The following is a 16038-nucleotide window of genomic DNA, read 5'->3' as shown; positions in this document are numbered from 1 at the left end:
AGCCCGCAGGTTACTCAGATGGTCCGTGGGAGCAACTTTACACGTCTTATTGTTGAGCCATCGTCTATTAAGATGTATACAGTCTCCTCCAAAAGTATTGGAAAGGCAAGGTCAATTCCTATATTTTTGTTGTATACTTAAGATAGTTGGGTTTCAGATCAAATGATGAATATGGGGCAAACATTGAGAATTCTAACTATCATTTCAATATAGGCATGTCAAACAACTCGGGACACAGCAAATTTTGTTTGAAACATCCCCTTTTCAAGTGAGAAAAAAATATTGGAACTGACATTATTAAATTAAGTTAAAGTGAATATTTGGTGGCATAACCCTTACTTGCAATAAATGCATCAAATCTGCGACCTATTGACTTCAAAAGATTGCATTCTTCATTTGAAATGCTTTTTCAGGTCTTTACAGAAAACCGCAATGCGCAGTAATAAGCAAGGTAAGTAAGAAAGTCAAAGTAAGCTATCAACCCCAGCAAGCTTTTCCTTCACAAATTGTCACACAATCCATCCTGAGAGTCCACTGGTGACGTGTTTGGTTTCTTAATATCATATCTTTCTGTGCATAATGCCATTTGAGAATTTTCACTGTCTGGTCGGGCATTTCTTCCAATTTGTTATCGCTTTGAATAAAAAAATATTATTGTGTAGGTAGGTGTAAATTGAATGAATGAATGAATGAATGAATGAATGAAACAACCAATCAATCAATCAATGTGAATTCAGACAATCTGTTCCACGTCTATCCGCGCCAGGGACATAAAATGACAGGCAGAACAATCAAATGATTTTCCACTAGATGGCAGTAGATACAATTAACTTTTTGTATATTGTCATTCATATAACAGAAGAATTGCCTCGTATTACAGGTCCAAATTATATATATATCATCCAGTGTGCCGTAGCACATTAGTGTGCCATAAAAGATCTTAAGTTATTAAATTTCAATTATTTAAACACAAATAATTACTTTCTAATAACTGTCTTGATCGTTTACTATGGCAACCATACAGGCAAAACAGTCAAATGTTCTTCCACTAGATGACAGAAGGTACATACTTAACCTGTATTTCCACTTTTTGTACATTGTTTGCTAAGTGGTGCGCCGTGAGATTTTTTTCCAATGTGAAACTCAAAAATCACTGGAAAGGAACACTTCCATGTACATCGGGTGGTGGCGATGCAAAGTGTGCCTAAAGAGGGTGCTATTGAGCTAAATGTAATGTTGCATGTGTTGACACTTGAGCGCATCAATGAGAAGCTTTTTGCAACGTTTGACCCAATCTTGCTGAGTAACTGATTTAATAAAATACAAAACAGGCGCATCGCTGCATTGATTTTACATTGTAATTTTTAAAAACATTCCAGGAGGCATTGTTCAGTTTTTCCCCATGCAGCAGTAACATTTCCAAGACTTGGGTGTCATTGAGTGGTCAGGGACAAAAGTCTGTGGATTAGCAGTGTGGCACATTGCAGATGTGTGCGTGTATGGGCACGTTTGAGGAGAGCTTGGAACTATGGTGGGCTCATGACACAAAAAAATGCTGTTTGGTGAGATTGCACTCCAGACGGGAGGGGAGTTGGTGTTGGTGGGGTGGGGGCGCGGGGGGTTGCTGGTGCTGGTGGACAAAAAGCATCATCATTTTCTACATGCCCCATGGACAAATTAAAATAAATTCATGAGTGTAATTTGTGCAGTAGAAAGCACATCCTAATTCATATACAATCATCAGCATTTTGACATTTGTCAGCCTCTGAGCTTGAGTCCCAATCTTCGACCTGTGCCTTGCATACCTCCTAAAGGACAACAACAACGCAGTGTAATGAAGAGCCTTTGATTGGCTCTCCCGGGAGCCAATCGGAATGCAGGGAATGTGTCCCTGGGAAGCCTCATCCTCTGTTTGCACTCACCTGATACGTTACCTGGCTAAGAGCTCAGACCCACAATCTCGTTACCTTTTCCAACACAGTCCACCACTGAGGCTCATTGTGTGACGCATTCTCTAGCAGTCAGGTGTTCATTCTATGTTTTGGACTTCACTTGAAAGAAGGCAATCAGACATGGCTGTGGCAAACTTCCACTACATTACTCGTATGAGCAGCGGCTTCAAGGTCTACATTTTAGAGGGTAAGCTTTCCTCTTTGTTTTTAAATCCTTAATCTGCATACAGTAATGCTATGGTTGAGTGGTGTCATTTTAACACAATGATCACAGAAATCATCAAATGTTTCAACTTGTCATTAAATTGTCATATATATATTTTATCTATATTCTATATTCTATTTATATTCTATCACATCATATACTGGAATTGGTGTGGTTTCCAAAGTAACAGAAAATATTTTTTGTCAAATGTCTGAGATTAGATGCTATCAGCTGTGTTGTCATGCTAAACCTGAGTTGTTTTTTTTTATCATCAATCGTCATTGAAAGAACAAATGAAAGGATAATGCACCATATTCCTTTCCTAATGAGGGAAATATCCACGCCTGAGGCTGTAGAAAATCAGCATAGGTGTGGTTAAACCTGCCCCCACCACCCTCGTCTCCACAATGGCAGGGAGTAGCTCACAGGTGGAGGGAGCACTAAAAAAGGCATTAAGGTTCTGTGGACAGCCTTTTATACAATGCAAAATAGATCATCCTCCATTGTATTTGAATCAGTAAGCTGGTGGCAAATTAGTTTTCTTTTGGCGCACTTCCTGCATGATTTGAATGGAGATGAACGACTGGCATCAATGTGAATTAGAACACGCTAGCTAAGCAACCGCTATAGCCAAAGAAAAGTCTCAAATGTCTCATTACGCATGCTATGATTTACTATGCAGGTCTTTTCGCAACATGCGGGCAAAGTGAATACACTGTGGTAAATGACATGCATTCATAACACAAATTCTCAAATTATAAATGTGACCAAAATGTAACAAAATATATGTAGCTATTGTCGCTATGTTTCACCTTGTCTTTTAGAGGAAATTCAATCGATGACAAAACTGTGTTGCCCCATCATTAGAAAATGTGTTGATTGCCCCTTTGAAGGTGTGACTGGGACAAATGCCAGTATTACGCCGAAAAACAACATTTACCGTTAGCATTGAATCAGCTGTGTAGTGTTGTAACTCTCACAGATCAGGTCGATCGAGTTTTGCAACTTAACGGAGTTTTCAATTAACGGTGAGCCCGGGAAAGCAAAAATGTTTTTCACACAAAAGAAAACAGTCATGCGTGCTCAATGTCTTGTATCAAAACAAGCAGCCCTTTTCTTCGGTTAAATTAAAGTTAAATCAGTTAAATTAGATCCACAATTCACCCATCACAATTATGAATTTGTTTTAACTAATGATCAACACAGTGTGTTAAAACGACCCCTTTCATAAACTATTTTTCTTATTTTTTCAGGTCAGCCTCATCTGAGAAGTGAAGACAGATTCAGACATATGACAAATGAACGAACTCGGACCCCAACAGTGTATCCCAAACGCAAGCGCAACCATGATAGATGTCTGACTCTGGAGGAAAGGTTAGGGTAACGATTGTATTCAAGCTCATACTTTTATTTCATCATTTCCCATGGTAATATTGCCTTTTTTGTTTTATTTATTTATTCATTGACTTTTTTTTTTTTTTCAGGCGCGAGCGGGTGCTTAGCAGAAGCAATGGTAAAGGTACTCAGAGAGCACCAACTGTACCAGCATCAGTACCACCAACCGTCATGTTCAATAACCCTCAAAGTCCCACTTCCACCTGGAGTCCAACACCAAGTTCAACCAGCCCTGTGCCCTCTCATGTGTACTACACCCCAGTGATGGATGAACCTCTTGCCCTCATCAAGAAACCGAGAAAGGACCAGGACCCAGAGAGCACAGAAGAGAAAACTAAAAACGCCAGCACAAGTCAGATGCAGGTAAAGATTTTGGAAAAAAGAAACCAAATCAAATTTCAAGGTCAATCGGGATGTCATAACCTCTGGCAAGTACACAGAATTCAGTTAGTGCCTTTATAGTTTACCAGCATGGTACATCTTGTGCAGTCTGTGAATCCAGCTGTACACACGCATGCCCTAGCTTGTCCAAGCTATGCAACCCAGCCAGATTCGGGAAGAAAATGTGAGCAATGGAGGGAAGGAATGCCATCAACAAGACCAAACAAACTGCTGTTTATATGCTGCGGATGCACTCTGTCCTCTGTTGGCAAAACCAGTTCAAGCAGTTTTCAAATCATTTTGTTTTCATATTAAATTCATACGCTATTTTCGAAAGAGTTATTTCTGAGATGTTACCAATTTTAAATGGCAACTTCAAGGCAAAAAAATGTTTATGAATGCTATTAGATTTTATCACAAAAATTTGAAATAAAATGAAATAAAATAGGTAAGGACTGTAAAATTAGTGGCTACATTGTCGAATGAGATACCAATCCCTAAATTTGATGGTAATACACATACAATTCATTAAATATAATGTCAAAAGAAATGGCTAAGTTATGGAATTGTTGCATTGTTTGGAATTTGGGAAGGTCTCACTGGCATTCTATTTTAAAATAAGCATCACCATACATGTATTTCCAGATACGCCCGTCTGTGATCACTTGTGTCTCTTCATTGAGAAAGCCCACCGTGAGCTCCGATGTCCACCAGAGTCAGTCATCAGGTCCGTCTCACTGTAGTAATCACCCATCCACCTGATTGTGCATCATAATGAAAAAAAAAAAAAGAAAGAAACCTCTCACAAAGCCACTGGAGGCTCTTTGTTGAGTTTTTATCTTTGTGTTTTCTGTTTCAGTAATCTCCACATGCAACTATGACCATGTGGTTGAGGAGCATTTCCAGCGGAGCCTTGGAGCAAATTATCAGAAAACTCACTCCCAGCAGCTCTCTATCAGCGTGTCGGTCGATGACCACTTCGCCAAGGCCTTGGGAGATAAGTGGCTGCAGATTAAGTCCAAGTCTTCCTCCTGCTCATCTACACCCCCCAGCAGTCCGAGCATTACTCACTCACCAGCCTACTTGCAAAGCCCACATCCATCCATGAAAGAATCTGCAAGCAAATCGCCACCAGCCTCCAGCCATTGGTCTGTAAATTAACTCAAATTTGACCTCTGACCTTGGCAGAGAATTGACTTTTAACATAGCAAGTTTTCCACACTGCTTGTTGAACAAAGGACAGTTTTTTAGGAGTGATGTCAGATTGGACTACTGTGTGCCTTCACTGATTCAGGCAATTATAGCATCATTCAAATTCTTTCTTCAGCCTACCACTGGTATGATAGAAGAATCATCAAATAAATCCTTCACATTTCTTATGTTTTTTTTTCTTGTAATGTCACATTGCATTTCATTCTATTTATATTAATTTCATCTTTGTGGTTTACCTGGCAGGCCTATTGTAAATTTCATGTGTATTTTTGTGATTCCATTTTTTATGCAAAAGAGAGACCTTTAAAAGGCTTTGAAATGTTTGGAATAAATAAAAATGTAAAATAAAGGTGATTTTTTTTTTTTTTAATTATTCATGGACCCTCTCATTCGCAACATACCCATGGTATGGCTAATTAAGTTGTTTGTTATTTTAATGGGAGCAAAATATCAAAAAAGTCTTTTTGGAATGTGAGTATTGTGATTAAAACTGGGAAGGGCAGTCCCCCAGACAAGTGTGGTGAGTCAGTATACGTCTGGGACACGTCCGGTGCACATATGGTGTTTTACATAGAGAGGTGTAAAACACCTAAGTGGAAATTAAATAGATGTGTGAACAACACACTTTGGACTTTTTACTGTAAATTTGAGGGAATGTGGCCTACGTGTAGAAACATGCACGAGACCTTGTGTTCTGACATTCCTGTCTCCTGAGAAAATGACTGTGAGATCCTACAGATCCTGTTTGGCAAGGGAATGGAGGGAGGGAAGAGGGGAATGGAAGGGTTGGGTTTGAGAACTAGCCGCGCGCTTCAGTTACTTATTTGCATGCCCTATCTTGTCAGGCCTTAAATATGATCATGTTCAAAAGGTTCACTATGACTTCATTTGTATTTCATTCATGTTTGATATATTTTTAAAAGTGGGGTTTCATGAATGATGTATCTTAGTTTAGAGAGTAAAATGTCTTAAACCCCTGTTTATATCAAAATACTGCATTGCTTGTCCACCTCTAACATCCCAAATGAGCATCGAAGGTGGACTGAATCGAGGAGTGTTGCTTGTCATCACAAAGTGCTAAAACTGGTTATGTCTACTTGGAACATGAGTTGCCCTGGGGATTGTGAGTAAGTGGCTCTAGCACCATCTAGAGGCAATTACATTAACAGCAACAACGTGAGTTTGATGCGGAAAGAGGAAAGAGATTGTGTTCGATATCAAATCATAACCACATTAATTACGGTAACATACAATTAAAAGGATCCCACTCCGAGTATTATTCAAAAAGACCATTGGATCTTTTTAGATCATGCAGGTAGGACTCTCTATTATTATGTCTGCTGTGTGATTATTGCTCATTTTTGCAAGAGTTGAATGATATACATACTCCATCATGATACTTCATTACAGAATAAGACATTTAAGATGTTTTTACCCACCCAAAACTAAGCAGCCATAAGAATGACAGAATAACCTATTCTCACGCTGCTGCAAAACATGTATTGTTCAATGCATTTTGGCGGAAGAGCAACAAATTTATCATTTTTACTCCTCAACTATAGCCCCAAAACAGTGTTTATCAGAGTAGAGCTCAGAAAGTGTCAATTACAATGTAAGTGTATAATCCAGGAAAATTGGCCAAATTTAAGTTATGTATAATTAGCCTAATGTCAACAAATCAGACAACAGCTCCAGCTGTCAGAATAGCAGATCTTCCAGGAAATACAATCGCCAATGAGGAAACAATAGAATCTCGAATGACCTAAATATGGGAGCAGTGAAAACTGAGCAAACTCAAGAATAAAAATAAAGCGTTAAGTAGAATAAATAACAAGTGCTGTAATATTTGCATGTGTTTATCTATAGCAAACACAACTAATTTACACAGGCAAAATCTGGCGGTACGAAATGTTCCACAATTTACTATTGTTGCCTACTTGTAATTTTGGGCTAAACTATCGTTCATAATGACTTAAAAATAATTTTCTGAATAAACATTAATAGTTAAAACTGTCAAAAATGTCAGTCTCAGTTGAGAATCCCCACCATTAGAGGTCACATCCTTGACAGAAATGTCATACAATAATGGCTCATTATTTGTTACATAGCTAAACTGCCTCCTATAACAGGCACTAAAGTAAATGAGTAATAAGGAGGAAGCTATCAGCAGATTTGGAGGCACTGTAGCATTTCGGAAACAAGTATAAAAATTTTGCTGACGCACAATGGAGCTTGAGTATATATTTTTTGCTGTATGAGCCAATAGTGGGTGCATAATAGGTTGAACAGTAACACATTTTCAGATGGCTTCACTCTTTCCATGCTTACACATGAGTCACTTATATAAGCATTAGTTAATTGATTAGTCTAATTAACAATGCTTCAATCTGCAAAGGTTTGTGGTATTTATATTTCTCTTAATAGTGCATTGTTCTGGTAAGTGAGGGTGGGAAACTAAATCTTCTCCTAGAAAAGTTACAATATAATTTGATAAATTAATTAATCACTTAACAAATACTCTAAAGCACCTTCAGAAAGGTGGGCTGACACGCAAACGGTACTCTGTAAGATTAAAGTCTACACATTTAGTAAGCCTAAATAACTTATATTTTTGTTTTTTTTATTGTTGTATAAATTTGACTCCAACAAAATTATACCATTGGGGTCCCACAATCTATTCTGCAGGTATTCCTTGAAGACCACTTTAATTGTGTCTACCATGCAAACAAAGAGGCAAAGCATCAGCTTTGGGCAGCAGAAGTCTCATGACCACAGTGGAAAGGCGTGCACTCAACCTGCTCAGTATATAAACGGTAGACCGGCAGGCACCTTCCTCAGTGGAGGCATAGCCCCTGCTAGTGGAGAGAGAGGCTGCTTTGCTCCTAACAGTGGGACACACAACAAAGAACAGAGAAAACTTCCACCCCTCGTACAAACGTGAGTACACACTTATTATCCTCACTTTCCTCTGCTCTCCTGTGCTTGCTTTCTTGTGTTTTTGCCATAATGTTATTCAATTTGTGTTATGTAAGAGCAGCTAAGGAGATTAAAATGCCACTATTTTCTATTGTGATGGTCACTTTGTTCTTAAATACTGACTTCTGGCAACTTTGAAAGGTCCAATTATTCAAAGCTCTCAAGCACTCTATTCTGATGTTTTGTAGCAGAACTGGTGTTGTTGGAATTCCACGAAAACTATCATTACATTTAGTAACTGTCACAGATAGACACGTGATAACCTTATCCATTCTGTAATTTAAAACATTACATACTCTATCTTGCTCAAAAAAATCAATCAAGTGCAATGTCACCTGACGTCAATGTTGATTTCATTCGACTTGTTGCTGCTATTCTTGGTACTAATGCGAGTACGTTATGCTTACTGAAGTCAGAAGCATGACCTGATGAACCACCTCCCTGCTCCCCCACCCACCACTAAAACGGCTCTGACAGATAACACTGGAGTTATGCTTTTTCATTTCTCTCACTAGTAATGACATTTACTTTCCCTTTATCAAAGACCACTTCCCTCTTCACCCTTTCCTAAAGCATTGCTGTAAAATCAAAAATGTCATCTTGATCCAACTTACGCAATGTTATGGGCATGATAACATATTGTAAATGTAAGAAACAATAATTTATGGCTCTTGCATTATTGTTGAGTAACCCATGCACTTCTGTTTTTGCAGCACACCTCCCCACGGTTTTACTGTCACAATGGATGCCATTTCTTTCTTCCAGACATCCTCCCATCTTGTTTTGGTCCCTGTAGACAAGCCATACATACCTAGATAGCAGCAAGATTAATATTAATATTTTTATGACAGTCATTCCATACTACTCCACTCAGTTGATTGAAACTTCTTTTACAAGGCAATAATGGATTCAACCACATTCGTGGCCGTCACTGCTGCCACCACGACGGTGGCTCTGACCTCCCAGTCGGACATGTCCGGTTACTTGTGGCTCTTGATATTGGGCTTTGTAATTGCCTTTATCCTGGCTTTTTCCGTTGGGGCCAATGATGTGGCCAACTCGTTCGGTACGGCAGTCGGCTCTGGGGTGGTCACATTGCGACAGGCCTGCATCCTGGCCACCATCTTTGAGACAGTGGGCTCGGTCCTGCTGGGGGCCAAAGTCAGTGAAACCATCCGAACGGGCATCATTGACGTCCAGATGTACAACGGCTCTGAACATGTCCTTATGGCGGGGTCAATAAGCGCAATGTTTGGTAAGCAGTCTATTCTTGTGCCTTGTTATTTGAGCTTACCGGAAATTTGAATGAAGAAAATGAGACATCTTCCCAACATTGGAGCACAGGCCTTGTTCTGCTTTTCCAGGCTCGGCCGTGTGGCAGTTGGCCGCATCCTTCCTGAGGCTCCCTATTTCTGGAACCCACTGCATTGTTGGAGCCACAATAGGTTTTTCTATGGTAGCCAGAGGTCACCATGGGGTCAAATGGGTGGAGCTTCTCCGCATAGGTGAGTGTATTTTTTTTCTACTCAAAGGTGAATTATGTGTAAATTGGACATGTTATTATGTTTAATAACATTTATTATTTTATCATTATGTTCTGTTTTGTTGTTTGGGGGGGGGCTGGCAGTGGCCTCCTGGTTCCTGTCACCAGTGCTGTCTGGCATCTTGTCATGGGTTCTTTTTTACTTTGTCCGCAAATTCATTTTAATTAAGGTAAGGCATTTCGTTTTGTCATTGTCATTTAAATCAGTTCTGTTGTCAGGCATATATGTACAGTACATCTCAGTACATAATTATCAAGTGTTCCCCTTTTTAATGCCGCAGGCTGACCCGCTCCCCAATGGCCTCCGAGCTCTTCCACTGTTCTACGCCATTACTGTGTGCATCAACCTCTTCTCAATCATGTTTACAGGAGCACCAAGTGAGTGACTCCACTGTGCACACAACACCATAGATGAACGTAAGAAACCATAACTATTGCTTTGTAAAAACACAGAGGAGTGGCTTTGCACTGATCTTATCCCACCCCATAACCCAGCACACGTTCACCGCAGCATTTATCATCTGTCAGAGTGTTGCAGAAACTCTCACATTCGGTCATTGCATCAAACTTCTACAAACACACTTCCCTCATGTGTGTGTTTGATATTCATAGGGAGGCGATATGCATTTTAAAGATGGGCTACACCCATAAAGTTAAACTGCAGTTGCCTACAAAATAAAATAGCACAGTTAGGAAATTAGCCATTCATTGTTCTATATTCATTTTCCTAAAGTTATCGAGAGCAAAAAAAATAAATAAATAAATAAAAAAGATTACATGTTAACAACAAACAATTATCTGACTGGTGTCCTAAATAAACTATAATAAAACTATAATCTTTTTAGAGGACTGCAAGTCGCTTCTCTTGTTAAATGAATGTACTTTTACTGATATTGTTGTCAGCGCACTGTAAATACAACAACAAAAGAGAAGACAAAAACATTATTACTTTTGTTCAAAAAAAGTAATCCATGAATTTCGAAAAAGCGTATACTGTACCTCAGAGGTGGGCATTGTTAGTCCGCTACTTAAGTTCCCATCAGTATTTCAAGTCGACCCACGTGGGCCCGGTCCGTCCCTCGCTGGTGACAGCCATTCCGCGTCGGGATCATAATTTCCACGTCACTCGCAGTAACTGCACAAGCAAACACGCAGCATCGGCATACGTTGTGGTAACATTAAGTCCGTTCTCTATGCCGTTTGGCTAACTGGGACTCACAGACGGACTACAGCAGCATCATTGGCCTATCATCTTCTCTCTAATACATATTTATCTTGAATTTTGTGATTTTATTTCCCCCTACAATGGTCTTTTAAAAAATGTCTCACTCATTCAAAAGAACCTGTGTCAGCTTTAGAAGCAGAGGGCATTGTTTATAATTAATAAAAGATGCAGAGATGGACGTGCGCCTTTTGTTCATTTGTGCATAGTGCTGGGGTTTGACAGGGTGCCATGGTGGGGTACGCTTTGCATCTCGATAGGATGTGGTGTCATCACAACATTGGTCGTTTGGTTTAAAGTCTGTCCATACCTAAAGAGAAAGATAAAACGTGAGTATTTATTTTAGGAACGAAACACAAAAGACTGAATTCTTTTTGTACATGCAGCTGAAGATCTCTCATGTGGCTCTTGAGAAGTAGAAATAGGTGCTGGTCCCTGTGAGACTCCTCTGATGGAAAAGAACACTAATGATCATACTCAAGCAGTGGACTCATCAGTACTGCACCACCCACAACCCGAAAGCCCTCCAAAAGACAGTCAGAATGTTGCTTTTAAACTTGGAGGGTCCGAAGAGGCTGACCTAGACAAGGAGTCCAAAGACGTGGATGTTAGTAATGGTGAGGAATATTGGATTGACTTAATTAATTCAAGTTTTCAGTCATATTTGAAGTTGTCAAAGAGAGTAATTTGACCCTTTAGGAAAGTTCACAAATGAAATGATATGATTTATGTTTCCAGATAGTAATATTGATCCCATGGTGATCACAGACCCTCATAGTGGACAGATGCATGCAATCCAGAAAGACGCCAGTCTTTACAAAGACCTGCTACACAGGCTACACATGGCTAAGGTCGGTGACTGCATCGGTGACAGTGAAACAGAGGAGCGGCCAATCCGGAGAAACAACAGCTACACCTCCTACACCATGGCCATCTACGGCATCCAGGGAGAACCTAAGAACAAGGACGATGACAGGAGGAGTAGGTCAAGAGTGGGCAGCTACAGCAGCTACAGTTCAGCAATGGCTAGAGGAAGTTCATTGAAGGATGCCAACATGACACAGGAGTCCACTTGGGTGAATCCTCCTAAGGAAGATGAGCTGGAGCTCGACCAACCAGCTGTGTCCTCCCTTTTTCAGTTCCTGCAGATACTAACGGCATGCTTTGGCTCCTTTGCACATGGTGGCAATGACGTCAGGTAAGACTGGAATATGTACAAGTAGTAATACAATCTATTTTATAGCGCTTGGTGGCACAGCCTGAAAATGCAATGTGGGTCCCACTTCCAATGAGCTCACCACCAATGGGATGGGCCTTAGGGGTTGAGTGTGCAGTGAGCTGGGCGGCGATCAAAGATGGGGCCCTTGACGGTCAGATAGCTGGCCACAGAAGCTGGCGGGGGGCATGGAATGTCACCTCTCTAGCAGGGAAGGTGGTGTGAGGACGTTCGGAGCTGTTCGATCGCTGTACGACCAGTGCCAATGTTTGAGCCGTATTTCCGGCAATAAGTTTTGTTTGTTTCCAGTGAGAGTTGGACTCTGCCAAGGCTACCCTTTGCCTCAGATTCTGTTTATAACTTATATGGACAGCATTTCTAAGTGCAGTGGAAAGGGTGTCGGTGGTCGAGCGTGACATCTTTGCTTTTTGCAGATGATGTGGTACTGTTAGCTTCTTCAAGCCGTGATTTTCAACTCTCACTGGAGTGGTTAATGTGAGTGTGCAGTGGTTGGAATGAAAATCAGCACAAATCTGAGACCATGATCCTTACTCGGAAAAGAGTGGCGTACCCTCTCCAGGTCATTGATAAGATCCTGCCTTTCAGGTCATTTACTCTAACACTGGAAGAGTTCAAGTATCTTGAGGTCAAGTGAGTGTAGCATGGAAAGGGAGATAGGTGGATTGGTATCTGATCCGTATCGGTCCGTCATGATGAAGAGGGCGTCAAGCCGGAAGGCGAACTCTCAAATCACAAGACTGTTTATGTTCCTACTCTCACCTATGGTCAAGAGCTATGGGTCATAAATGAAAGAATAAGATCCGAAATGTGTTTCCCCCCGCAGAGTGTCTAGGCTTTCCCTTGGAGATAAGGTGAAAAACTATCAATTTTTATGGGGGGTAATTTTAATTGATTCACAACATATTTTGTTCTCCAGCAATGCTATTGGTCCACTTGTGGCCCTTTGGCTTTTGTACGAGAGTGGCTCGGTTGCATCCAATGCACCAACTCCTATCTGGCTACTTCTATTTGGTGGAGTAGGCATCTGTATGGGACTCTGGGTATGGGGCCGCAGGGTGATTCAAACCATGGGCAAAGATCTTACCATCATTACACCCTCGAGGTATGATATAGTACTGTGTTGCCTCACACTCATTACATGACACAGGTGAAGCATGTTTATATATTATCCTCCATTTTAGTGGCTTCAGCATCGAGTTGGCCTCCGCCCTAACCGTTGTGGTGGCATCCAATGTTGGGCTTCCTGTCAGCACAACACACTGCAAGGTAATGAAAATCGAAGATAACAATTATGTTGTTGAATGAATGCACCCGAGATGGGAATTCTGATGGACTGGTCCGTCACTGCAAGACACCCATTTTGCTGACGAATGACAGGACACCATTTAAAAATAACGGACTGAGCACTGACGGAAGTAGATTTTCGTTCGCGTCTGTCAGTGACAGTCTATCAATCCGTCACTGACGGATTTCTGTTTTGCTGACATTTTTTGGAGAGGGGCCAGTAGGACAAATTGACAAACCAACTGACTTACTGACATACTCAACTGATGTAGTGACCAACTAACAATTGCAGTTAGGTTCGTCATGAAAAATGGCAATTGACGGACAGTTACCCAACCTACTGACGGATGACGGACCAGCAACATTTTGTAAAATGCACCAAATCATGTGAACGCAGGTGGGATCTGTTGTTGCTGTGGGATGGCTGCGCTCAAGGAAATCCGTGGACTGGCATTTGTTCAGGAACATATTCATTGCCTGGTTTGTCACTGTTCCTATCTCAGGTCTCATCAGTGCTGCCATCATGGCTCTCTTCATACACATCATTCTGTGATCAGAATCTTCACTCCCTGCTTTATAACCTCAATCGATAGCCAGCAGTTTTTGTTGAGGAGAAATTGTTTGATTTTACTTTATGTAATAAAGTATGTTGTTATGACTGTAATTTTGAAATAAGATCAAGAAGAAATGTTATATGCTGCATCTATCTGCATGATGTATTTAAAAATATGAAATGAATGATTACGACAAAGCAATGTGAGATGCACATACAACACTTTATTAGATACTAATGTACATATCAAGATCAAACTGAGCTGAAGTATTAATGTCAGAGAGGTATAAAGTTAATTATACTTTGTGTTAGAATTATGCTGATTGTAGATTACAGTGGTGTAGAGCTGTATGACAACCGACTTGTACGTAATATTATGTGACAATATAATTTCCATAATTATGTATTTATCATTCCATACACGTTATAACTGTGATTTCAAAGAATGTGCAAGTGATTAAGTAGTGAATACAGTACCCTCAATCTTTGTTGACACGCATCCATATAAAATGTTAAGAAAATGTCAAATCTTGATTTTAAAACGACAATGAGGATTGTTTTCTCGTGACATCATGCACCTTAATTGGGAATCGTCCGCAGCTGCCATGCTGAAGGTCAAGGCTTTGTTATGTTCGGCAGCTTTAATGTTTAAGTGCTTTGTATCGTCAATGCCAAACACTGAATTACTTTGCTCTGTTTGTCTGCAACAATACAGATAGCAGGGACAAATTTTCATTTCAACATTTAAAGGTGCCAATTTGGTATCAGTGCAAAAAGATAATTTGTCAAGGACCCAAGGTAACTCTCCAATATGTTTTGAAACCTTTACTTTTTTCAGGTAAACCTAGTGTGGAGAGAATCATGTTGAGTGGTGACTAAATCTACGACTATGTGATTCATTTGTCTTTGTTATCTGCTACTTGTTATATATTACTATCCTGCTTACGTGAGTATTTGCCAGCCAACTTCCTCTCTTGTTTACTTTTTATCGGGGTAAAAATTAAACTCATCACAGCATGTGTGGCAAGTTTGACAACTACTGTCAGCGACAAAGAGTCAATTTCAGTGTGTCTGTGAAGGGTGCTCACACTGCTCACTGATGATTAACTTTAGTTAGCAACATTAGCAAACTAGTGAAACAACCTTTAGAACAACAATGTGTATGTTATACTAAATTCACTAACCTATCCAAGAATGTTGTTTCCATTTAATAACCTTGAACATAATTTCAAGTTAATCTTGATCTTTTTATGATCTTATTCAATCATGTTTACACCAAATACTCTTGATTTATAGTTGCTAAATTTACTTGTGTCCACAAAACTCATTAAAAAAAAAAAAACATTCACAAGCGTGTAAAAGTATGTGGCGCTTTGTTCTCATTTGTCCATTTCTTAGTGTGTGTGGACCACTTAAAGCTGGCTATTATGAAGGGAACATTGTGGTAATGACAACTATTTTTACATTGCTTCATGTCCACTGCATAGTCAAACTTTCTCTAATCTCTGTCAACTTTTTGGCACTCATTTTTGCACACCGACTACACTGTAAGATGAACTAGGAAGCTGTTTCCTAGTGTTTTAATTTCAAATTTGTAATCTTTCCGATCTCGACCTCCAAAAATGGCGGAAAGGCTGATACAGATCATGTCATGTCATAATCCACACCATTTATCTTGTACAGGAGGAGGGTGCTGGAGCCTATCCCAGGTGACTACGGGCGAAAGGCGCACTACACCCTGAACTGGTCGCCAGCCAGTCACAGGGCAGACATAGAAATAGATAAAGATAAAGATAAAGATAAAGATGTCCTTTATTAGTCCCACAATGGGGAAATTTGAAGTGTTACAGCAGCAAAGATATAGTGGGAACCCGAACCCACGCTGCCCGCATACAAGTCAGGTGGATGTACCACTACACCAGAGGTATTCAATTAAAAGTCACAGAGGTCCACGACTAAAATTTCTTCCAATTAAAAGGTCAGAACCAAAGTCCAACTAGCCTATGTTCACATTTTTATATAGTTTCAATATTTAGTCATTTTCAACAGAGCGCACTTATATACTAAATATTTAGCAA

The 16038-nt window shown here is 40.0% G+C and overlaps 2 protein-coding genes across 2 annotated transcripts; both read left to right on the top strand.

Moving 5' to 3' along the window:
- Positions 1 to 1938: 1938 nt before the first annotated feature.
- Positions 1939 to 5494, top strand: vgll4l (vestigial like 4 like). Its single transcript, XM_088305966.1, has 5 exons — positions 1939 to 2139; positions 3411 to 3531; positions 3642 to 3915; positions 4579 to 4660; positions 4793 to 5494. Exons 1-5 carry the CDS (start codon positions 2037 to 2039, stop codon positions 5092 to 5094), a joined length of 882 nt encoding a protein of 293 aa, XP_088162092.1. The 5' UTR covers positions 1939 to 2036; the 3' UTR covers positions 5095 to 5494.
- A 2463-nt stretch (positions 5495 to 7957) lies between these two features.
- Positions 7958 to 15015, top strand: slc20a1a (solute carrier family 20 member 1a). Its single transcript, XM_088299392.1, has 11 exons — positions 7958 to 8082; positions 8835 to 9376; positions 9486 to 9626; positions 9749 to 9834; positions 9946 to 10042; positions 11096 to 11215; positions 11303 to 11503; positions 11625 to 12084; positions 13040 to 13225; positions 13305 to 13389; positions 13805 to 15015. The coding sequence occupies exons 2-11, from the start codon at positions 9025 to 9027 to the stop codon at positions 13958 to 13960; spliced, it is 1884 nt and encodes a 627-aa protein (XP_088155518.1). The 5' UTR covers positions 7958 to 8082; positions 8835 to 9024; the 3' UTR covers positions 13961 to 15015.
- The last annotated feature ends 1023 nt before the right edge of the window (positions 15016 to 16038 follow it).

The sequence above is a fragment of the Idiotropiscis lumnitzeri genome, chromosome 1 (assembly GCF_059441095.1).
Source record: "Idiotropiscis lumnitzeri isolate Australia: NSW breed Sydney's pygmy pipehorse chromosome 1, RoL_Ilum_1.0, whole genome shotgun sequence".
NCBI classification, from domain to species: Eukaryota; Metazoa; Chordata; class Actinopteri; order Syngnathiformes; family Syngnathidae; genus Idiotropiscis; species Idiotropiscis lumnitzeri.
The sequence above is the reverse complement of the archived record's forward strand: the minus strand, read 5'-3'. Positions and strand labels throughout refer to the sequence as shown.

Coding starts and splice junctions, on each gene's coding strand:
- slc20a1a (XM_088299392.1), top strand. CDS start 9,025: ATGGATTCAACCACATTCGTGGCCGTCACTGCTGCCACCACGACGGTG. Junction 9,835..9,945: donor GCAAATTCATTTTAATTAAG/GTAAGGCATTTC, acceptor TTAATGCCGCAG/GCTGACCCGCTCCCCAATGG. Junction 11,216..11,302: donor CCTAAAGAGAAAGATAAAAC/GTGAGTATTTAT, acceptor GCTCTTGAGAAG/TAGAAATAGGTGCTGGTCCC.
- vgll4l (XM_088305966.1), top strand. CDS start 2,037: ATGTTTTGGACTTCACTTGAAAGAAGGCAATCAGACATGGCTGTGGCA. Junction 2,140..3,410: donor CAAGGTCTACATTTTAGAGG/GTAAGCTTTCCT, acceptor TTATTTTTTCAG/GTCAGCCTCATCTGAGAAGT. Junction 3,916..4,578: donor CCAGCACAAGTCAGATGCAG/GTAAAGATTTTG, acceptor ATGTATTTCCAG/ATACGCCCGTCTGTGATCAC.